The 23,790-nt window shown below is 45.3% G+C and overlaps 1 protein-coding gene across 1 annotated transcript in view; it reads right to left on the reverse strand.

The window, feature by feature from the left end:
- LOC146192270 (KICSTOR complex protein ITFG2-like) overlaps positions 1 to 23,790 on the reverse strand; it is a 60,836-nt gene that overhangs the window by 14,178 nt on the left and 22,868 nt on the right. The window contains exons 9-13 of the mRNA XM_084602422.1: positions 18,270 to 18,460; positions 15,168 to 15,256; positions 10,004 to 10,121; positions 7,098 to 7,259; positions 4,815 to 4,880 (exon numbers count right to left, since the gene is read on the reverse strand). Of these exons, the coding sequence (XP_084458548.1) occupies positions 4,815 to 4,880; positions 7,098 to 7,259; positions 10,004 to 10,121; positions 15,168 to 15,256; positions 18,270 to 18,460 (626 nt within the window). The remainder of the gene's footprint in view (positions 1 to 4,814; positions 4,881 to 7,097; positions 7,260 to 10,003; positions 10,122 to 15,167; positions 15,257 to 18,269; positions 18,461 to 23,790) is intronic.

Here is a 23,790-nt window from a genome sequence, read left to right on the forward strand (position 1 = left end):
GTGTGCCAAAACTTGTGAAAGCGAACGTTACTTCCACTCAGAAAAGCCGTGCTGCAATCGATCGCGACGTACACGGTTGGCATAGCGAGCACTCAAACCGCACAACACGCCTAAACCCAGAACCTAACGGTGACAGGAAAAATAGGCGAAGTCTGAGCACTGTAGACGTTGTAGGAAGTATGCTTCCTCTTTTTTTTTTTAGAAAGGTTACGAGAGAGGCGTCGGGAAGGTGGGGGAGCAAAGCTGCGACAACGCGTGAAAGGGCCACCCAAGTACATTGTAGCAACCTTTTTTTTTTTTTTTTTTGGTTTCCGGCTTTCCGTGTAGTGCCATAGTTCAGGTCATCCGGCCGAAATAAAGGAAGCGAAGCTCGACACGCTATTTTCAGTGATGCAGCGCGGAGGCGAGCAACTAATATACGAGTACGCGCCGCGGCGCCTGCTCCTGAAACACTCCACCCACCACTCGGATTGAACACACTTGTCGATTTCTTTGACCTGGAACCGTATTTAGATCGTATCTTTAATGACGCCAAGAATAATAATAATAAAAAAAATTACAGCAGCGGCCGCACAACCAAGTTGTACCGGTGGTATGAGACTGCTCAAGACATTGTGCTCCATCACGAATGTTCACAAAAAAAGAAAAAGAAAATAACAACAAACTAGATTGGAACCATTGTCATTTGGAGTACCCGGCGGAGTGAGATATAGCCGTCGTTACCGAAAATCTGAACTTGAGCGTCACCTCTCGCTCTGTTCCAGAGCGCAGCGAGAAGCAGACACCACCCGTAAAGTGAGCGTACCACCCGTCCTGCTCCGCCGCCGCCGCCGACCGCGCGTCACGTGACAGTATTGTTGAAGAAATGCGTTTGCGTGAGCGAATAATTGATATAATATATTTTTATTTGCTAACTTTAACAGCAACCTATTATTGTATGGGAAATAATAATTATATCTGCGTTTCCAAACGGCTAAACATGACGTAGGCGAGTACTTCTAATTCCGGCCTACAGGGTCGCATGGTCGCTTCAGGAACGCAAAAATGCTTTGATTTCAGAATGGTATTATTAAATGCAGAAGCAATATTTCGACGAGATATTTTGGAATAGGCATACCTAATGTTTACTGAAGCAAGGAAAATTGCAACTGGGCTGCTACATTTTCGTTTCACGACCCCTTTAAGTGAGGACAGCCAACACAAAGCATGATGATCAGTCACTACACAGAAGGACTGCCCAAACAAATAAGGGCGGAATTTGGTCAGCGCCAAACAAGTGCAAGGCATTCCCGCTCTGTGATTGAATAATTGCGTTCAGAGGACGAAAGCAGGCGGCTAGCATAAGCAATGACGCGGGAGGAACCATGCTGGGACTGGGCAAGGATAGCACCAATACCATGTCCGCTAGCGTCGGTGCGCAGTTCGGTAGGTGCAGAAGGATCGAAGTGCGCCAGAACAGGTGGGGTGGTGAGGGTGGAAATAAGTGTCGTGAAGGCACCGGCTTGGTCAGAACCCCATGTGAAAGGTACGTTTTTTTGCAGAAGAGAGGTAAGTGGGCGAGCGATGTCTGCGAAGTTCCGAATGAAGCGGCGGAAGTAAGAACACAGGCCAAGGAAGCTACACACGTCATTTGAGCTACGTGGGGTAGGGAAGTCGCGCACGGCTCAAACTTTGTCAAGGTCGGGCTGCACACCATTTGCGTCAACCAAATGACCCAAGACTTTGATTTGGCGCCGGCCGAAGCTGCAATTTTTGGCATTCAATTGAAGACCGGCGCGGCGGATAACGTCCAGGACCGTAGAAAGTCGATCAAGGTGGGTTGCGAACGTGGAAGAGAAAACGACGTCATCCAGGTAGCATAAACATGTTGTCCATTTAAAGCCACGGAGGAGTGAGTCCATCATGCGCTCGAATGTCGCAGGAGCGTTACAGAGTCCAAATGGCATCACCTTGAATTGATAGAGTCCGTCGGGGGTGACAAATGCGGTTTTCTCGCGATCCCGTTCGTCGACAGCAATTTGCCAGTAGCCTGAACGCATGTCGATGGAAGAAAAATAGCTGGCACCATGCAAGCAGTCGAGCGCGTCATCAATTCGCGGAAGAGGGTAAACATCCTTTTTTGTTATTTGATTAAGGTGGCGATAGTCGACACAAAATCTCCAACTTTGGTCTTTCTTTTTGACCAATACGACAGGAGACGCCCAGGGACTGCAGGAAGGCTCAATAATATTTTGCGCCAGCATCTTGTCCACTTCTTTCTGTATAACATGCCGCTCAGTAAGGAAAACACAATAAGGCCGTCTGTGGATGGGGTTGGCGTCACCCGTATTGATTCGATGGGTCACAACGGATGTTTGGCCCAATGGTCGGTCACCGAAATCAAATATATCGCTGTACGAGAGCAAAAGGTCGGAGAGAGCTCTGGCTTGGTCATCTGGCAGATCCGCGGCTATCATGCTTGAAAAGAGGTTCGAATGAGAAGAAGCCGATATATGCTGCTCCGACAGATAGTGAGGGGTTAGAGCCGCAACTTCGCAGTCCGCCAAAGGCAACAGGTCAGCGAGTGCGATACCATGGGGTAAAACTTGAGTCGAACGGCTGAAGTTCAGTACGGGAAGATAGGTGCGGTTAGCAGTGACAGTCACGACGGTATGGGGGAGTATGACGTTGTGACGGAGAACAACATCGGTAATTGGGCAAGTGACGTATGTGCCGTCAGGAACTGCGGGGATCGGGGCCAGCGGGACATAAATAGCAGTTTCGGGTGGTAGACGAACAAATCCGGCGGATCGGAGGCGGGGCTTGACATCAGTGTTTTCGGAGCAGTAGGGCAGGTCTAAGCGAAGAAGACCAGTTGAGCAATCGATCAGGGCAGAATGGGCCGTTAAAGAGTCGATGCCTTGGATCACGTCGTGAGGGCAGCGGTCGATAACAGTGAAGAGGACAGGGGTAGTGTGACCGGAAATACTCACGCGCGCAGTGCACAGTACCACGATGGTAGCGACGCTTCCATCGGCAACACGAATGGCGGATGAAGCGGCGGGTGTGACAACCTTTTTGAGACGGCGGCGAAAGGATGAGCTGAGGACTGAAATTTGGGCACCAGTGTCAATGGGGGCAGTAACAGGGGCACCATCCACATAGATGTCTAGAAGGTTGCGGCGATGAGCGAAGGTCAGCAGAGGATTTTCGGGCCGGGTAGTCAATACAGCGTCACCTCCGGGAGCTGCATTGGTTAGTTTTCCGGATGAGAGCCGGAGAAGTGGGGAGATGAGGAACGAAGAGATTGGGGCGAGCGGGACCTCCGGGTCTGAGGAGACGGCGAGCGGCTGGGCATGCGCGGGGCTGACGAGTTAAAGTCACGAGTGCGCGTATCATGGACATAGGTTGGGTGTGGAACATATTCGGCGCTGCGATCAGAATAGTAGCGAGGTCGAGGTGGCGGAACTCAACGGCTGCGGCAATGGCGAGAAATGTGGCCGACGCGTGAGCAGTTGAAGCAGATTGGTCGGTCATCCGAGGTTCGCCATTCGTCCGGGTTGCGGTAGCGGTACTGCGTCTGAAAGGGCGTGGTAGGAGCCGCAGCAGCTACGACAGGAACATTAGGTTGGAGCGAGGGCTGTGCGGAAGGTTGGCCAGAGTTGAAGCCCACGTTCGCGTTGAGGCCCACATTTGCGAACTCCTGGCGAACGACAGATTGGATTAAGGCTATAGTAGCATCCGCTGGTTGAGGAGCGAACGCAACGGGTGTCATAGCCTCTATCTCTCGACGAACAATCCTGGTCAAGTTGGAGGGATGAGATGGCTGCTCTAAGGTTGGACTATCTTCGCACGAGGACGTAGCAGCTGTGTTTGGCAAGCGCTCGAAGCGGTGAGTAATACGGCGGTGTTTTGCTTGTTCAAACTGGCAGCAAACTTGGATAACTGAGTCGACCGTTGGACAATCTTTGCAAAGCAGCAGATTATAAACATCGTCTGCAATTCCCTTTAATATGTGGCCCACCTTGTCTAATTCGGACATGGCGCTGTCCACCTTCCGGCATAGTGCTAGAATGTCTTGAATATAAGACAAGTACGATTCCGTCGAAGACTGGGCACGGGATGCGAGGTCTTTCTGTGCGCCAAGCTTGCGTCCGATCGGCTTGCCAAATAGGTCTCGAAGCTTCTCCTTGCACATCTCCCACGATGTGATATCGTCTTCATGCGTCTCGAACCAGACGCGCGCCGTACCTGCCAGATAGAAGATTACGTTGGCAAGCATGAGGGTCGCGTCCCAACGGTTGTGCTTGCTGACCCGCTCGTACATGGCGAGCCAGTCTTCTACATCGATGTGGTCGGTGCCGCAAAAGGTGCCTGGATCGCGAGGCTGCGTCATGATGACGGTGGGAGCTGATGGTGCCACTGAAGAAGGTGTCGCGTCGGATTGCATAGTGATTGTACCAATCTGGCGGCCACTACGGAGATCCAGGTTTGGCGACTTACGTACTTCCAGCAATCCTCCACCAAATGTTAAGGAAAAAACACAGTGGTAAGGGCTAGTTCACTCTTAGATGCACACCACACTCCGCACACCACAGAACGAAGTTAGCTAGGCCTGAGCGTTGTCTTCTTCACTACTTCACATCAGCACGTCGTCGTCTCGATATACTGTGCTCCGTAACAATATTTTCTGAGGGGCCATTCATTTATACATTCTTGTTTGCATTAATTTTACACAGCAAGGGACAGAACATGGGATGTGTGGCGTTCCCTGAGTGCTTTTTGAAAGCTGCCGGGTTGCCTGCGGCTAAAAGGATCATATACTCAAAGCATACCTTGGTCCTCTACCACCGGCCGAGATCCATATAGACACCACTGAAGAAACTTGCGTGGGTCCACTCCTGCAGATGATTGATACAAGCAATAAAAAAATGCATGACATTAAAATGTCCTTTTTTTTTTTTTTCAACTTTATTCCTCAGAGCGTTTCTAAGGGTGCAAACCAGTTAGTCTAAGGGGTACAGAACCGTTAATTACGGTATTATTATAGTTTAGTTAGTAAAACTCAGGTTAAAACACAGGATAAAGACAGATGCACAGAGCACAAGCACCAATTTTCAGCTCAATATAGACTGCAACCATGTGAGGTCTAATATTAACTGCTCAAAGAAGAAGCTGACACAAGTACAGTGATGAATACAGCAAAGTATGCATAAGAGTGAGAAGCAAAACATAGTGGACAAAGGCAAAAAAATATAAGAAAGGGATAAAGTGTCAGATTTCTTCGGTTACAGACTAATTTAAATTTTAAAAATATTCATTCACTTTATTTCATCAAATTAATTCTTTTTTTTTATTCTGCCTTAAACTTCTTAATAGTATGTTACCAAGTATTAGTCTGGCATTTCTGCACATCACTACAAGCTTAGTTGGACAAACCTGTTGATCAACACCAGCCAAATGGCCTTGAATGACATGACCTTGGCATAACGTAAAGGAAATGGGATGGTAAAAAAGAAGAATGTTAGACTCCACTAGTTAAACTTTTCTCCCAGAGCTGCTCATACAAGACATACTTTAGCATGCTCGTCCTCACTAACTAGCTGGTTCATGTGCCTATCAAAGACTGCAATATTTATCCCTCGATATGCAATGTGAAAAGAATCATCTGTGAATTCTTTTTCAGCCTCATTTACTACTGCCACAAGGCCATTTTCACAACAAATCTGCGGTGAAACCGACACAGTATTTTATGTCCGGATCTCTAATTCCCAGTGTTTGCCCAGAATACCTGGCCTAAAAGTCTAAGAGAATGACAGGAATTCAAGGATAGAAAGGAGACAACAATTAGGGAGAGTAAAGAATCTTTTTCTTGCATCACAGAAATGACGAATTTTTCTACTCTTGCACAGCTCCAATTTCCTTTTCCAAAGCCACCATCTCTGCTTCGTCTTATCTCGGCAGGCGATGTTAGACTTGACAAGAAACTAGTTATGCCACTCCTAATAGTATCAGTATTCTGAAAGAGACTCGCAGCTGAGTGTCAAAGAAATATATACATATTTTTTTTTCAGACACATTCTCAAGCTCCAAGATCTTTATTTCAGACATGCCTGCCGACTTTCTGCAGTGCCCTCGTGATCCCGTGCAGTTATTCATGGCAGTCCAGTTGCGTAAGATGGAGCAGTCGAGGCAAATGAAAACACACAGAAGAAAAAAGGAAAGGGGCAAGGACCACAAAGAGCATGCCGTAGGATTTATCCTGCCATTTGCCAAATTGTCATTTCCGATTTTCCCCATCCTCTCCCCGTTTTTCATTGGTCCCACAATCACCACGTAGCACTGTTTTTTTTTACAGATAAACCTCCTTGACCCTAATTTTTCAATTTTTCAAGGAATTTAATAAGTTGTTAAAAAATTATAAGTACCATAAAAACCCGCATACATTGCAAATCTGCATATAGTATGAGGTGTAATTTTGGGATGGCAAAAGAGGAAAAATGGTTTCGTCTGCTTATAATGAAAGTGAGAAAATACCAGTACAAGTATTTATTGGCACTGCATTTCACGGTTGCCCGTGCTCCACGCTTTCGCATTCATTGTCAACCTGCAACAGGCGCTGAATAGCGCCACAAACCTTCATTAGTGCTGATTTGCTCCCCTTCCCGCGGCCACAGGCTGGTTCGGAGATTTTCAGGCACCTTGAGAATCCCATTCGTCTCGGCAATCGTGGAAGATGTGGCTCTCAGTTTGTTCTAAAACCAGTAGACCGCTTCCAGCTTGGAAGCGGGACAGCAGCGCACGAGCCGCCGGCTAGCATATGCTGAGTTCGAGCCTCTTTGTGTCTAGTACCGCACACAGGCACGCGACATATGTTGGTAGCGCCAATTAATAATGAGGCCAGAATTGTGAATTTAGGCTGAAATTCGTTCAGATCCGCATATAAAATGAGGCAAAAATCTGACGTCATCTTCATAAGAAAATCTGACATCATAAAATTGGAAAAAAAAAAAGCCTCATATTATATGTGGGCTTTTATGGTGGTTTCAAGGCCTCTCTAAAAACGTTTATGAAAATCAAGGGTACACAGTTGACAAGGCTGAGAAGAGATAACGTACCGGGTGCCAGGTCATTGATCTTGGCCACTAGTTGAGCATCGTCTAGAAGCGACTGTGTGGTCATGTTGGGGAAGGTGATGTTGTAGTAAACAACAATGCGGTTGTTGAATGTGGCATACACCAGGCACGGCACCGTCTGGCCAGGACTCAGCGTCAGGTTGCCTGCCACAAAGGAAACCAGATTAAATTAGCACAAAAAAATAATAATTATCTGCCACTTTTCTTTTTTTTTTTTTCTGTCCAAGAGAAACACGCAATGGCCTACAGGAGAAGCAACATTTGAGATTGCAAGGGACTTACAGGGGCTTGAAACAGCTTAAAAAGCTTTCAGCCAAACAAAATGTGTGACTGCAAACTGACCGTATTAATTGTAACGTGGAGATAATGCAGTAACTCTAGCAAGCTCTAAGTCAACCACTGATGTGTATACACATGTGCAATTGGGTAAATGTGTTCTTTTTCTCTCCTCATAATTTTCATTATGATTCCTATTTTATAAATTCAGTTACTGGTTTTAACTCTTAATAGCTGCCGATCACGTGCACACCTCCATTTTACTTTTTGCTCCACTGCTGTTGCTCGGCATGTCAGATGAACAAGTAAAGTAGTAAAGGTGGAAACAAATAGGAATGCCATTCTTAACCCCCTGCAATGTGTGCTCTGGACTCCGAACACTCTGGTGCGGCCAAGCCTAGAAGAGAAGGCGGATGTCACAGAAACTGAAAAACATTTCCGTCATAAATAACCCAGTCACGACTATGTCCACATCCTGTTCCACAGTGTATACTGGTCTCATTCACTTGCTTTGATTTTTGCCTCTATAAGAATATTCAAATGTTTGAGGCGAAGCTACACGATGGCCTATAGGGTCTCCAAAAAAAATATGCCTTGAATTCTCCCCAAAGATTCTACAAAGCCCATCTCAGTGGGGCTCGTATCTTCGTGCAAACTTCTTAACCAGAATATGACACAGAGCATAGCATTTCCTGTTCCTTCTTTCTTTTTAGTTTAATTTGTTTAGCCTACCTGCATGTTACGTGTTTAAAATAAATGCCTATAGTTACAAGACATCAAAGAGTATGATCCGCGTTTCTTGCTTTTTTTTTCGTCTTCCTTGCTGCAATGCTTTTGATGCTCTGAGTGTTGGAACCAAACACACTAGAAAAATCTTTTTGTCAAAAAAAAAAAAAAAAAAGAAAAAAAAAAAACTATGATCTCACACTATCTTCAAGTGCTTGCCAATGCTCTTGCCAGTTCGAGAAATCAGGCCGTCTCTTGTTACTTGTTCTTACCATTTTCCAAGAAGTGGAACCACTCACAAATGGCAGAAAAAAGAAAAAAAGAAAACAGGTGAATGTTTTTTTTCTGTTTGTAACCAAAACAGCTATGCCTGCTGCAAGACAGCTCCGAAGAGTTGTGCAAGCAAATGCATAAAGATTTTATGTCTAGCAAGATGCAACTCATCTGTGAAAGACCTGAGAAGTTCTTTGAAGGTTCCTTGAGGAGGACATGGTAAGATGTAAACACATTTTAGTATTATTTTGTGATTTCAGAAATTACTAAGCTATTTCTTAGAGAGAACCAAATTCCTGTGGGTGCTATGGGGCAGCTAGAATGTTAGCATGCAAGCTGTTCTATGAGAAAGTGCTTTGAGGTTTTCAAGCAGTATTTTATGTTCAGTGCCCAATGTATCACTTTTCAGAGCTAAGCTGCCCAAGCAACACGTGTACAGAGTTACTGAAAGGAAGAGAATCGACAAATCAGGGATGGAAGCAGGCTCGAGCATTTTGCAGCTTTGGGAGCAGTAATAAACCCATTCTGGAGCAGCTTTGGAGTAACGAAACGAGAGTTTTGAAGCATTTTAATTATGCTTTGGAGCATGTTTCTAAGGTCAAATACCTTTGATAATTGCCGTTTTCTTTTTCTGAACTACAAATCTACAATCTGATTCCTTCTTACGCCCGTTCAATGCCTTTCCAACTTCAAACTCATCTCTGAAAAGACAAACAACCAAAGCATGTAATATACATATATATATAAAACACAGGCTGACCTTAGCAACCACTTGGACCAGACCAGCAGCAAACGGAATGCTTGCTGGTGCACGTCATAATTGAACACCTAGTCTGACTTAATGTGCTTCCCTATTTTGACTTGATAGATTCAATTGTCGAGTCTACCACTTCAATGCGCTTGAGCAGTGATATTAATTTGCAGTCCAGAGGAATGGGCATAACATTTTCGCTCCTTATCTTGAGCAAATCTACCTACTATATTTATTTATTTAGAATACTGCTCAAAGCCCCTAGATATGGGGTATTACATGATAGTTTTTGATTCTATGTCTGGGCTTATCGGATAAATTCCTGAGAATTGGTTATTTTGTCTGTCAAAAAGACACTTTCAGACCCCAATAACGAGCCATGATAAGCTTGGCGCCAGTGTCGTTCCCATACTTTTTGCCTACCGTGGGATCGCAGACTGCAGCACCACCTTGATCGCCTTGTTTGTTTGTAAACATAGAGGAGGTCTGCAGGGGTGGAAGTGGCTTGAGCATTTTTGAGCAACTTTGGGACATCAAGGCAGCCAGTTTGGAGCAGTTTTGGAGTAATATTGCATTTTGGGGCAGGATGGAGCAGGGAAAGAAGTTTGGAGCAGAATGGAGCAATTGGAGCAGCGCTTCCACTCCTGCAATCTCTTTAGACTGGGCACCCTTCCTACTAAGGGGGCCTTTTTACTACGCTTGATAGTGAAAGGTCTGAATCTCCAGTCCAAATAAAGTGAACATCCGCATTAATGTGAGTCTAGAGTGTACCACACACCGTCGATCTACATCACAGCCTGACGCAGGAAATGCATGCATGAAAACTGCGAGCGCACTAACCCGACAGGAGGAAGGGACTCACCAGCAGTGAAGGTGCACACGGCCTCGTCAAATTGGAACCGCACTGACTGCCGCTCCTCGTTGACGATGTATGTCTGGCCGTCCCACGCACATGCTATGACTTCCTCCCGTCCATCACCCTGGAGGAAACCGAGGGAAAGGTTGGCTGCAGTTTGACTGGATGGGGGCAAAGGTTACAGCAATATGAATGTGTAAAAGCTACTGCAGTTCATCATGGCACCAGGAACGAGGGTGGTGCTTGCTCGTGTACAGCCCCAAACAAAGTCCTGCTGCCTGCATGTGTGGCACTGAAGCTCCAGAGGCAGAAGGATCCGACTCAGCTGGTTCTTATTTTTCGCCGACGACTGCGGGCGGTGACATGTGATCATGTGATCACGTGCAATCTGCATCCTCAAGATCTGCTTCACACGTTCTTCATCCTCTTGAGTGTTGCGGCGTGATAACACCTTTGACATGCACAAGTGTCCATTGCAGTACTGTCTTCTGCGCGCGGCACTGCAACCAAACTTTTAGGTGCAGCTGTGAGGTACAGGCAGAGTGTAGCGTTTTGTGTAATGCAGCTTACTGTGTAGTAACTAACAGGAAAATATTGATAACGACGATTAAAAATAACTTCTATGCTACGAAGCTAGACTTCAGCTACTGTAATCGGGATGCATGACACCTGCAAGTTGGTAGGGATCGCCAGTTCTGTTTCTCAAGGGCACATAACGTTTCTCAGTTTCTGCAGGATAGGCGTGATTGGAATTAACCTCTAGGTGTTACCTGACGTTCCCAAGTGATTATTTACACGCCCAGCCTTAAGTTTATGAAAAAGCAATGTTACTGAAAAAAAATAAATAATTTCATTCATTTTTAATAAGTGCGCACTCTGGAATAGAAATATGCACTTTAATCATACTTCTGAGAATTACACATTACAGTGAAACCCACTTTTAAGAATATTGAAGTGCCATAGAAATATTGTTATAAATGATAATTGCCATAACTAGTTAGGCCAAAAAAAAAAAACAAAGAAAACATTATAAACTACACTTTTAATGAGGATGAGGTAGCTTACACTTTTTTTTGGTAGCAGGAAGAAACTTGCAATCTGTAAGCATTGTATGTTTCACGCCAATCTGGCCGACATCTTTCTGCAGGGCGTTCAGCTACTGAACATAGTGCACTGAAAAGTTCTTGGCAAAAGCAAAGTTCAGCAAGGAGTAAATCGTTCCCAAAGCCTCCAGGTGAGGTGCAACCGGTTCGTAGTCGCGACTGTAACCGTCTTCTGCATCAGTGGCTGCTGCGACGATAGTCTCGTCTGTTAGCTGTTCATCTGCCTTGACTGCATTGTCAGCATGGAAAAAATTCCTCAAGTCCCGACACTTTGCAGTCACTACCATTCACTGTGAACCAAAGTTTGATCATCGTTGTGTCAGGAAGAGCTTCGCCGTCCTTGTGCTCAAGTACAATGTTCTGCTTAACTTTAATGGTATTGCCGTTTGCTTCCTCTTCTGTGCTGGTTACGACACGCTTCCTGAAGGAGGAGCCTTCATTAATGTTCAGGGAAAATCCAGGGCAAGCAAGATTGTGGCAATGATAATGGCACACTAGGAGAACCCTGCTAGAAAGACACGTGCACGAACGCTGCTGCACTCCTGTCACAAAACATGTGCAACAGCAAAGCGGGCAACTGGACAAAGAAAATGAGGGGGATAGTGTAGCACACCACAATCAGCGCACCCTCAGAATGGACTGCTTCACCGTGCAGAGGCAGAGGGGGAGCGTTCAAAGCTCTCCCTCAGAACAGCAGTGCCTAGCAGCACCTTATGCCTTCCCTCCTCCTCCATGTGAGGAAGCACTCCGTCCTCTCCCATGTCTCCGTGGCATGCAAGCTTACCCCGCACACCTGGCCAATGCATTGACTTGACATGCTTGGTCCCGACCTTCTTTTTTTTTTTATCTGCTGCATCAGCGTTGTAGGCGTCTTGGCGTACGCACACGCTTTTGTGGTCGTCGCGTTTCCGCATTTTTGTTGACTGCCAGCGAACATATTTCATTGTTATAACCAACAATGTAATATGACACCATTGCAATATAAACGGTTTATTTTACCATAGAACACATGGCAAATCTGACGGTGCAGCAGCTGCTTATTTTTATATCCGATATATTGTTAAAACTGGTATTGCTATAAGTGGGTTTGGCTGTACTCCATTAAACTAAAGCAATGTGATTTAGGTGAGAAGAAATTCTCTTCTACAGTCACCTTCCCCAAGCTTCTTATGGCGAGTGTGCATGCCTACCCTCGCGGAACATTTTATTCGCTTCATCAACCTTCCATGACACCTCTCCTGCACCAGATGCCGGTATAATAGAGCTGTATTCACAGCTCTGTCAGTCCCCTTTATGTATGGAGCACTCCAAAGCCTGCAGTTTCTTGCTTTCTCCTTACATTCTAGCAAAGTTTCCCTATAAGAATTAAGTACCAATGCCAAGCAGAGAGCTGAGTGTTGGGTGGAAATAACAGCTGCGCGAAAAAAAGATGCTTCTGACATTGGTTTGGTTTGGTTTGTGGGGTTTAACGTCCCAAAGCGACTCAGGCTATGAGAGACGCCGTAGTGGAGGACTCTGAAAATTTCGACCACCTGGGATTCTTTTAACATCGCAGAGCACACGGGCGCCTTGCTTTTCGCCTCCACTTAAAAGCGGCCAACGAGCCCAGGATTCGATCCCGCGATTTCATTCCCTGAGCGAAGAGTGTGAAGTGTCGGTTTTCATTCTCAAGTGCCAAAGTAAAGAACGATCACCAGTATGCAAAGAGGGAGGCAATCGCAATTCTCTTTATGCTGGAAAAGGCCGTGCAGTTCGCAGGTCTTTTTTTCTTCTTTAATTTTTGTTCGATACAAGAATACTCTAAGCAGTATGAGTTTCCCAATGACACAACATTCTTGATTTTCCAAAATGCATAAAATTTACGCAATTTTCCCTAAATAGCTAATTTGCACTGTGGCATACGTACAGTAGCCAATCGATTTTTTTGGAACATGTACATGCACCCCACAGGAACATGTACATTTCTACAACCGATATTTCGGACTCTGAAAAGTTCATAAGTTAGATTTTTTGGCCTAAAACAGGCGCAAACAATACAGTCGCGATCCTTCTTCAACTGAAAGCTAGTCTCTTTAACATGATATAAATGAGAGTGGGCGTTATGTAGTAACCAATAGGATTTTCGTGGCTGCGAAAGGCTTCATCTTGGGCTTAAATTAGGTAATTCAGACGGACTAGCTTGGCCTATAATGAGCATGTGATTAGATTGAAAATGAATTATCAACTGTGTCCGCTGCTGCTTTGGCAATGTCACTGCCCCCAGAGCAGAGGGATTGCACTTGTGGATTTTCTTGTTCCCCTCGCTTTCGTCTCATGAGTTTGTCGCTTCACAACTGTCATTACACGTGAAGACTGAATGTTATTGCTTCGCATAATGTCGTGATGTCATGAAGCGAAGCGGTGTGATGATAAAAGCATGACTCTGGCCGAGGAAGGACAGCGGTTTGGGCTAGATGGTGTTCCTTCAGCGTTATGAAACAGAGCTACAGAACGAAGAAAAGAACAGTTCCTTCTTGTTCTCGTTTTCGACCTGTAGCATTGTTTCGTAATGCTCTGACAGAGACAGTCTGGCTGGACAGATATCATGGCGCGATCTGCTTCCACGGGATGAAACTGCACACATGCGGAGCACCTTGACTCGCATGTTTCCCGGTGGTGTGCATGTCTGCCGCGTCAGCATCAATCAGCATGTGCGTACCGGTAGCCCGTGTTATTGAATCATGCCAATGGTTGCACATGGGTGGTGCATGGAAACAGAGCATGGCAGCGGAATGTGCCATACTACAAGTTTCAGCATATAAATGAAACATGGAAATGATCAGCTGCGAAGTTCACAATTTTTAAAGCCGATTTTTTGAACTAAAGTCCAATGTTCAGATATTTTTCAGACTGCTGAATTATTTGGACTATATTCAAAGTCTCATCGAGCCCAAAAATTACTTCGTGATAGCAGGACGTTAGTTTCGTAGCTTTCTGGCTCATTTTCAGCTGATCTAAATTTAATAAAAAAGTACTTGAAGGTCGTCATCCTACTGTAATAAGAAATAAAGAAACGGTTAATGCAAATGCACATCTAAATGCTGCAAACCCATAGGACGATTTGCGTTAGTTTGGTAATAGATCTCGCTACTAGTGTGGCAGTCACTCAAATGTACACAATGTTCAAGCAAAGAGCAAATGGGGGCTCTAGTGCTTGTGCACTGAGAGAAAAGAAAGCTCACAAAAGCTGGAAGTTTGGACTGGGAAAAGAGTTAGTAGGAAGTTCTCCAACATGTGACTGGACCTGCCATTTGCTGTCGTTACGGGGATCATGGCAATGAATGTATAAAGGAGTTGTACGGGCAAAGAATATACCCCAAGGCAGCATTGTCCTCAACACTTCCAGAGTGTGCATCAAGAAATGTAGCCGCCAAATTTGCCACAACACTTCTAACCCTAATTCCTACCAGCCAACACTGCTGTGCTCTTAGTACTTTTGCAAGCACTGATGTCTCCTGCAAGAGCCGCAAAAGACACCAATGTGCTGCGTAATGTTGGCACACGCTGAAGAACCCAAGGTGGTCAAAGTTGACCAAGAATTCTCCAGTACGACACCCCCCACCCACGCGTCACTTCAGGATGTTAAGCCTCACACGTCACGATAACATCATTCTGGTTCTCTGTGTGTTCAAACCTGGTAAAATGTGGATATTTTCTACTTATCACCAGTCAGGTCATGTTTTGAGAACACAGCCTGCACGAAATAGGAGATTTGTTTTTCGCCTGCAAGACACGTTTCGCGTGCAGTAGACAACGGACATTTCGTCCCTGTCGACGTGTGAATGAACACACCAGAAATCAGAAACAAGATCTCTGAGCTCAGCGACCCACTTCACTCACTGTTGATAGTAGAGACACTATGTTTGCAGCAGGAAGGAAGCTTCTTAAAATATCGTGTGAAATTGTTTGCAGCAGGAAGGAAGCTTCTGCTTAAAATATCGTGTGAAATTCTTATAGACTACAGGAGAGTGCATGACTCTGTCACACCACACTGTTTCCCACTGCTGCTTTCCACAGGTGGTGCTCACCGTGATGTCCATCTTGGTGAGGGCAAAGAGCTGGTGGTCCACCTGAAGGGACCACAGGATGTTGTCGCCATCGACCAGCATCAGAGTGCCTGCATAACGCATCAGTGCGCCATGGATAGACTGCAGGAGGACTCTACTACGATCAGGGGATGAAAAAAAAAAAGGAAAAGTGAAGTAGGAACATGGCACCTTAGGCAAGCATCTTCCTGGTGTTGCATGTGGCTATCTCCCATTGCCAGTAATGGCACTTAGGTCAAAATTTAAATAGAGAAGGAAGGTAATAGCACAGGTACACCAATCTGTGAGGACTGTTTATTTTAACTTTCTTTTCATTTCATCGTAAACAACCGAGATTACGACTACATCAAGAGAGTGGTGCGAGTTGGCTTTGGTTTTCAGGTCAGGGCACCATGCTTCCACGCACACAGCTGCAATATCAAAGACAGCGAGACAGCTGCTTTATCCACACACTGCAAAACCAGAGCTATGCAGAGCTTCCTGATGCTTACGAGGAAAAATTGTTGAGCTTTCAATGATATGTCATCAGACTTCGGAAGGAGCACAGCTATTTGCTGTCTCAGGTGGGAAATGCCGGTCAGACCCCAGTGTACTTTGAGATGCTGATGGACATGACTATGGAAAAAAAAAAGGGTTCCAAATCAGTCAGCGTGTTGACCCGCTGAAATTCCAAGCTGCGCTTCACGGTGATGTTATGTGCTTTGGCTGATGGCACGAAACTGCACATGTGATATTCAAGCGCAAGGCGCTACCTAGCACACCACTGCCCCCAGGAATCGTGTGTGCAGAAGAAAATTCCTGGGTGAACAGTGGCCCAGTTGGTGACTGGATACAAGTAATCTGGGAATGAAGAACCGGTGCCTTGCTGGCACGCCTGTCGATGCTCGTGCTGGATTCCCTCTGAGGTCACTGCACTGATGCGATGAAGGCTCGCCTAGCTGAGACTGGCACCGACTACGTTGTGATCGGCGGGATAACGTCCAAGTACAGTCACTTGACGCATGCCTGAACAAGCCGTTAAAGGTACACGTGAAGTGGCTATGTACCCAGTGGATAGCCGACGACCTTTACGCCCTCATACTAACGGGATGCGTGTGAAGGCCCAATATTTCACTGCTGTTTCAGTGGATCCTGGATGTGTTGAGATACCAGCCAACTTAATGTGCAAAAGCTTCAAAAAGTGTGCCATCAGTAACATTGGATGGCTCCGAGGATGACTATGTCTTTGAGAGGCAATGATGCCTCGGATGGCAGCAGTGAGAGCAGCGACGGTTGAGAATCAGATAACCAGTGATGTTGTGGTGGTCGTTTGAATAAGTGTTCTGAAAACGAAATGATTACTACTAAGTGTACAGTTGTACCTTTCTACTGCTCATTTTTTTTTTTCAGGTAAACATGCAGGCTATACACAATTTTTTATTTTTTTTTTCATGGAGCTCAAAGCGAGAGGTGTGGGTTATATGTGAGTAATATGGTTTGTTTCCAGACTACAGCCACTCTATTCAGATTCTCCTCTTAACTTAAAGACTTAAAGAAGGACACCAGGGTTTTTTTTTATTATTTTGAGTTCGTAATCACATCATAGTCTTTAAAATCCTCTCCCTCCAGCAAAAAAAAAGAAACGGTTTCCAAAATACCAAATAGATGTACTTTAAGAGAGAAAAAGTGATGAAACTGAAACCAAAAGTAGGTTTTGGCCACATACCATGGGTACGGCCGCAAAAACAATCGTGTGCATGTTCACTAGCTAAACTGGCAATAAGTAACAGCTGCAGCAACTGTTTGTCTGAAATAACGATAAGCAAGCTCAAAATTCTCTCCTGCAGCAAAGACAAAGCAAATATAGACAGCCGTTGCAGACAGATCATGCGCCCAAGGTTGCACATAGAAATCTTCACGATCGGTGCCACAAATTGGAATTCTTAAAGGTCATTCGAGTCACAAAAAAAAAAAAAAGAAAACAATGCAGTGCTGCAATGTTTGGTAAAAATTACCAGGAAACTCATAAGAACACACCGCAAAAGTTTCAATAAAATTCAGAGAGGTTTAAAAAACGTTGGAGTTGCCCTTTATGCAGTGGAAGGAGTCCAGCACACCTTACTGCTCAACTAGAAGCAGGGCCCTATGCACACGGAGTGGGTGGTGACAAGGACAGCACTAACTAGTATACTGACTCAGGGACGAGGAAGACAATCTGCTAAGGGCAGGAGAAACAAATAGAACAAAGACGAAGATGGGGATGACTTGTAAAAGAAGAAAGAAAGAGACATGAAGCTGTTCTCAAAGTAGCAAGCATAAAAGGCCAGAAAGCAGGTAAAAAAAAAGTGGGTAAAAACAGGTCTCCAAATGGATCCGGAAGAAATTGTATTTGGCTAAAACATTGATATGAATTGTGCATGATCACCGCATAGCACGGACACAGATGTTCAAAGACGACATATTTGCATGAGAAAGGCAGATGAGAAGACATGAAAAGATTCTGCTGGCCTGTTTCGGGAACACACTGAACAGTGGCATTATACAGGCAACAAAGAGCAGGGCGCCATTGACACTGCTGGCTGGCGACAGCCTCTTCGACAAATGAATCACATGCACGCGCCTGTTTGCCTAGTAAAATGACTCTGCTTTGCGTCACTGCTCTATACTATTTGCAATTATCATTTCCTATTGCACAAAGGTCAGCGATGGCACCAGCATCAAGGTGTTGCACTGAGATGACATGCACAGTTTTGCACCAATGACTAGGTGTCATGGTCAAAGTGCCATAGCACTCCAACAGGACCTCTAAAAAATATATTTTACCCACAAAAATGGTTATTTCATTCAGTACAGTCACTTCTGCCCGGTTATGGCTGCTTCAACTGCAGTCCCTTATGTCAGCAAAAAGAATGCCTAACTTCATGCTCTTTCATACACAGCATCATGGTCTCGCATATGTGGCACGGGACAATATTTTGTGAAAATGTTGCAACCTCAAAGCTTCTCTTCAAGAAAATAAGTTTAGTTTGGATCCGTTTGTTTCATATGGAACTAACCAACTCTTTTTAACCAAGAAACCAAAGCCTCAGATAGGGCAAAACTGACCATCAAGGGTTGCCAAGGCCATGAGGGAGTCCACTGGTTCCCCTCCCTTACGGGCAGTGCCCCGTATGCTGCCCGTGATGACCGAGGAGACGTTGGGGTTGCGCATGTGGGACAGGCCCAGCTTGTGGTGCTGGGGTCCGACCGACATCAGGGCTTCCTCTGCCGCCGCTGCTGCTGCCGTTCCACCATTGCTACCGAAGAAACACAAGCACCCTGTCATCAACATCATAGTAAACCACAACAAGTACTGGATGAACTTTTTTTGCCAAACGTATGCAAATCACTGTATGCTACATCACGGCTGCTGCTAGGCCACGTGCTGTATTTCTCGAGTAGCAAGGGAAGCTTTTCAGGCAGCAGGATTGTGCTATTCCTTTTTCTTTAGAGATGCAAAGAGTAATCAGGTGAGCAGCTGGCATGCTAGTATGCCGCACTATTTTTCACCAGTACCTTACGACTTATGACCTCAAGAAATGACTAAGCCTTACTGAATGCAAAAAAAATATGGCCAATCAAAAATGGACACAGATGTGCAATGATGGGATTAGGCACACTGTATTGAACAAAGGTGCAAGTGCACTTTTTTGGCATATGCAATGCAGTCGCCGACTGACTTTTTTGGATCATGGAGCGAGGAGCATGAAAAAAAAAATTAGTTGCGGTTAACTCTGGTTAAACCTAGTTGAACTGCGATAGTAACGGCGGAAGCTTCTTTTGCCTACTACATTATTCCCCTGTCACACCCTATCAGTGTAAGTTGCTACATTACTGGGGACACTTAAGTTCATCCTTTAAGAGTATGACGTGAGAGCGTAAGCTACTAGCCCACATATAAATGAGAAGGATTCAATGCTGCTGAACAGAATGTGGAGCGAAAGCATTAGCTGCCAGCAACTGAGTGTTGTTCTTCCTCCTCCTCTTCTTCTTCGCTGCTGTTCAAGGTCAAACGTGGCCCTTCCCGGGACGACATGACTGTCCAAAACCTGGTGCAGTATTGCTATCGCATAAAAAAAAAGTAAGCCACCCTAAAGGAAACGAAGCCCCCAATTATGGCTTTCCAGGAGATGACGTTAGGGAAGGCATCTAAATTTCTATGGAGCGGGGGAGGATGGAAGGGCATTAAGGGTAAAAAAGTAGTCAGAATTAAGCGGGTGCCTTAACAAAAAAAAAATAGGGGAAGTACAACCCTTGAGAGTGCATAGTTCCCACAACAGTACTGTGTTACAGAAGGGACAGCAGGGGACATTCTTATAAACTTCGAATCATTGCTATGTGTTGTGGATTTTGCTGTTACAGTCAAACCCGCATATGTCAAACTCACACAAAAAAAAAGGAAATTATTTCAATATATCGTCCAATCAAATATAAATCATGTAAAAATGAATGTTCAAACCCCACCTCACTACAAAGCATTCTTTATTTGTTAAATATATATGTACCGCGGGAGTATTAGCGCGAGAAATAGTCGCCGATCTTCTGCTTTTTAACTTTGAAAACATTACTTAGTAAACACTTCTCAATGTTGTCAAGTGACTGAGAACCACCGAGCCCACAACCTTCTATGAATGCACAGTGGCGGCAAACAACGCTCAGCGCATCAAGTGTATTGGAACACGATGGTGGGTTGGAATTCGTTGGGTCTGTTGTCAATGGCGAGATCCAATGGTGGGTTGGAACTCATTGGGTACATTGTCAACGGCGAGATCCCAAGCCAGATTGGCAATGATGTCTTTGTCAGCGAACTCTTTGGTAGTCGCAATATGGTCATCGACGGGGACGAAGTCTGTTGCTGCGGTCCCACCATAAACGACACCTGGGAACTCGGACAGCTGGCTAAACGAATCATCAAGTTCCCCGAGTAGTTCATCGCTGTCTAGGGTTTCATTGCAATTTTCAGATGAGCTCACACCAGCCTCAAGTTCCCCGAGTAGTTCATCGCTGTCTAGGGTTTCATTGCAATTTTCAGATGAGCTCACACCAGTCTCGTCGGAAACACAGAGTCCACAGTGATGGAAGCATTTCTGAATTGTTTCTTTTTTTTCATGTCGCTTCATGATGCATTCAACATCGTTATTGCATCCAGGAGGTCAATTTTCAACTCCCGGCCAGTGCGAAGGTTTAGCAATTGCCGCTGCACAAGGTGCTTTCTTTAGACTGCCTTCAGTGCACGAATGACCTCTTGATCTAAAGGCTGCAGTACCGACGTGGTGTTCAGCAGAAGGAAACGAAGCTACAATGGTGAGCAAACAGTTATCAACAAGTAAGCAGATCTTTCTGCCTTGGCTTGCCAGGTTGTCGTCCCAGGACTTGAGCCCGTTGCCAAAAAGTTTGCTTGTCATTCAAGCTTTTCCGTTGTACCTGTGGGTCACTGGAAGGTGCATTGTTCAGGCATTGTGGCAATTTGCTCTTTCCGATCACGAACGGTCGAAGCTTGGTTGACTTGTCGAGTTGGCGGCAAGTAACACTGATATTGGGGCTTTACTTGACTTTTCCAGTGCGGGTCTTGCCATCACGACAAGCCAGCGTTTTGTTTGGAAGCATTTGATAGAACAAAGCACTCTCATCGGCATTAAAAATATCACGAGGATGGTGCCTCGTCGTAATGTCGCTCCACTTTTCTTCAATCCACTTGTGCACGCTGCCAACGTACACTGCACGGCTTTCACTGGTGACAGAATGGCCAATAATGTTGTGACGCTCTTTGAAATGCTGCAGCTAACCTGAGCTGCCTCTGAAGTCCGGTCTGTTGAGCATGAAAGTGAAATCCTTTGCTTTCTGTTCAATCATTAGGCCAGGAACAGGGATGTTTTGAGACCTAACATTTACAAACCACTTATACACTGCTGCCTCCATGCTTTCATATGCAGCCATCCGTGGTGGTGGCCATGTGGCTTGTTTGCTAGGGGGTGGCCATGTGGCTTGTTTGAGGAAGCAAGAGCAGCGCCGCAAGAGCGCAGTCGGGCTGAACACCACTTTGTAAAAGGGGGGGGGGGGGGGGGGGGGTGAAGATTGCCTATCCACCAAGCAGGAAAGCCAACCTCTACAACAGTTTGCGCTCTGCTTGAAGTTCGATATATCATGCACGGCTGATGTTTTTGTTCGATTTATCCATACGTTTTGCTATACATTCTCATTTAACATCACGGTGTTCACAAATTGTACAATATACAGGGTGATTCAATGTAAATGGGTTCAATATAGTCAGGTTTGAATGTAAATCAGATGAGAACGTTCTGATTCCCGCCTTTGATCTTTTGCACTGGGTAATTCCTCCACTGCAGTGCATTGGAGAAATTACCCAATGCGCGGCAAGCCACCATGTGATCGCCTGAAACGAACTGCATGCATTGGAGAAATTACCCAATGCATGCAGTTCGTTTCAGGCGATCACATGGTGGCTTGCCGCCCTGCCATCGGCGGAGTAATATGCAGATTGGTCCTGTGAACATAGTGTGCTCGTTTTGGGCTTAATTCATTGACATGAACTCTGAACCATAAATATGTAGCATTTCTTTCAAATCATTATTTGAATCGTATGCAAAAGCAACAATAAAGATTACTTTGGGTGCCTTTACAAATTAGAGGATTTTCATTGGCCGCCACAGAGGAGGTTGATTTTGACGAAAGTAAAGAGCACGGGCACATTTCTATTGTCATGGGCAAATTTAAGCCTATGTTATCCGTGGCTAAAACATTCATTTACAAAAATATTGAAAACAAAATATAAATGAAAAGAAAATTTCGCAAAATGCTCTTCATAGCACCTTAAGTGTCAGCAGAAGCATGACAAGTGTTGATACAGATAACACTGAAAGTCTCCCAGGCTTTTTATCCCTTTCATTTAGTAATTTCCCCTTCCTGTCCCCGGCAGTAACTTTTCTGCTCATTTTGTCTCAAGTTATCGTTTAATGAATGTCTGTCCTTGTCTCTTCTCAGTGGTTCGTTTAATGCTTGCACTCATCACTTACCTTAGGAAAATGTCTGACATTTGGAGTACTGGGATTTTTCACTTTGCTCCTTTGCACTGGAAGAGTTCATTATGTAGTTGACTAACAACACCTTGGTGACGTCATCATGTCGTGAAATCATGACATTGCTTCTGTTTAAGCATTTGACTCAGTTGAAACATCGGCAGTGATGCAGGCATTGCGAAATCAGCCGTACGTGACAGTGCTGGAAGATATATATATATATAGTGGCTGCACAGCAACCATAGTTCTGCATAAAGAAAGCAACAAAATTCCCATAAAGAAAGGTATTAGGCAAGGAGACACAATCTCCCCAGTACTATTCCCAGCTTGCTTAGAGGAAGTATTCAGAGGCTTGGAATGGGAGCAGTTAGGGATAAGGGTAGATGGAGAATACCTCAGTAATCTGCGATTTGCTGATGACATTGCCTTGCTAAGCAACTCGGGGGGATGAACTGCAAATAATGATTGATGACCTAGAGAGGAAAAGTAGAAAGGTAGGCTTGAAAATCAATATGCAGAAGACTAAGGTAATGTTCAACAGCCTCGGGAAGGAACAGCAGTTTACATTAGGGAGCGAAGTACTGGAAGTAGTAGGTGATTATGTCTACTTAGGAACGATAGTAACCGCAGATCCGGACCATGAAAAAAAATTAACAAGAAGAATAAGATTGGGATGGAGCGCATTTGGCAAGCACTCGCAGATTATGACTAGCAGCTTACCGTTATCGCTCAAAAGGAAAGTATACAACAGTTGCATCTTACCTGTACAGTGGGCGTCACCGCTGTATAGAGCACGCGATCACCAGCCGCCGGAGCATTCCGGAGCCAGCCAGCGACATCTAACGATAGTTGCTGGGCCCGAGATCAGATGCGTCTGGGTACGCGCGGCCACACATACAGGCAAGCCTTGCTCTTTCACCGGCCGCGGAAGGGGATGATTACGCATCGTGTTCCGTCTTGCCGCAGCTACTTGTTTCCGCGAAAGTTTGGCTTTCGCACCAGAGCAGCGGGGCTGTGGGTTTTGAGCTAGCCCATAACAGTCATGCTGCTGGGGGCCCAGCGCTCCTTGTAGTGCTTTGCAGCAGCCGTAGCTTCACCAATTGTAACACGCTCGGTCATTTTATCTGCACAGCGCGTCCGTCTACCAGTCGAAATGAATAATGTAAAGGGTGGACGTCACAGGCTCACACAGGTATCTAGCTGGCAACTAAGACGAAGTGTCACAGAGAAGCAGTGCGAAATAGTGTGCTCCGGGATGGCGCCCCGATTAACCGCATAAGAACGCCGAGCTATTGTAATTATGGGCCGTACAATGTCACAAAGATAAATTTGTGACTTAACAAAGCGCCCTATGAGGATAGTAAACAGGATTTTACAAGCCTATTACAAAGAAGGTCGAATCGCTGACGCGCCACGAGGAAGGTCTCCAAGGGTGACAACTTCTGAACAAGACGAGTTGATTATTGCTGCTGCTGTCACGGATCCTTTCCTTAGTGCCTAGCAAATCAGGGATGAGCTCGGTTTAACGAATGTGAGCGTCGCCACAATCC

This window comes from Amblyomma maculatum, chromosome 4 (genome assembly GCF_055883805.1).
Source record: "Amblyomma maculatum isolate TAMU_Amacu chromosome 4, ASM5588380v1, whole genome shotgun sequence".
Classification (NCBI taxonomy): Eukaryota; Metazoa; Arthropoda; class Arachnida; order Ixodida; family Ixodidae; genus Amblyomma; species Amblyomma maculatum.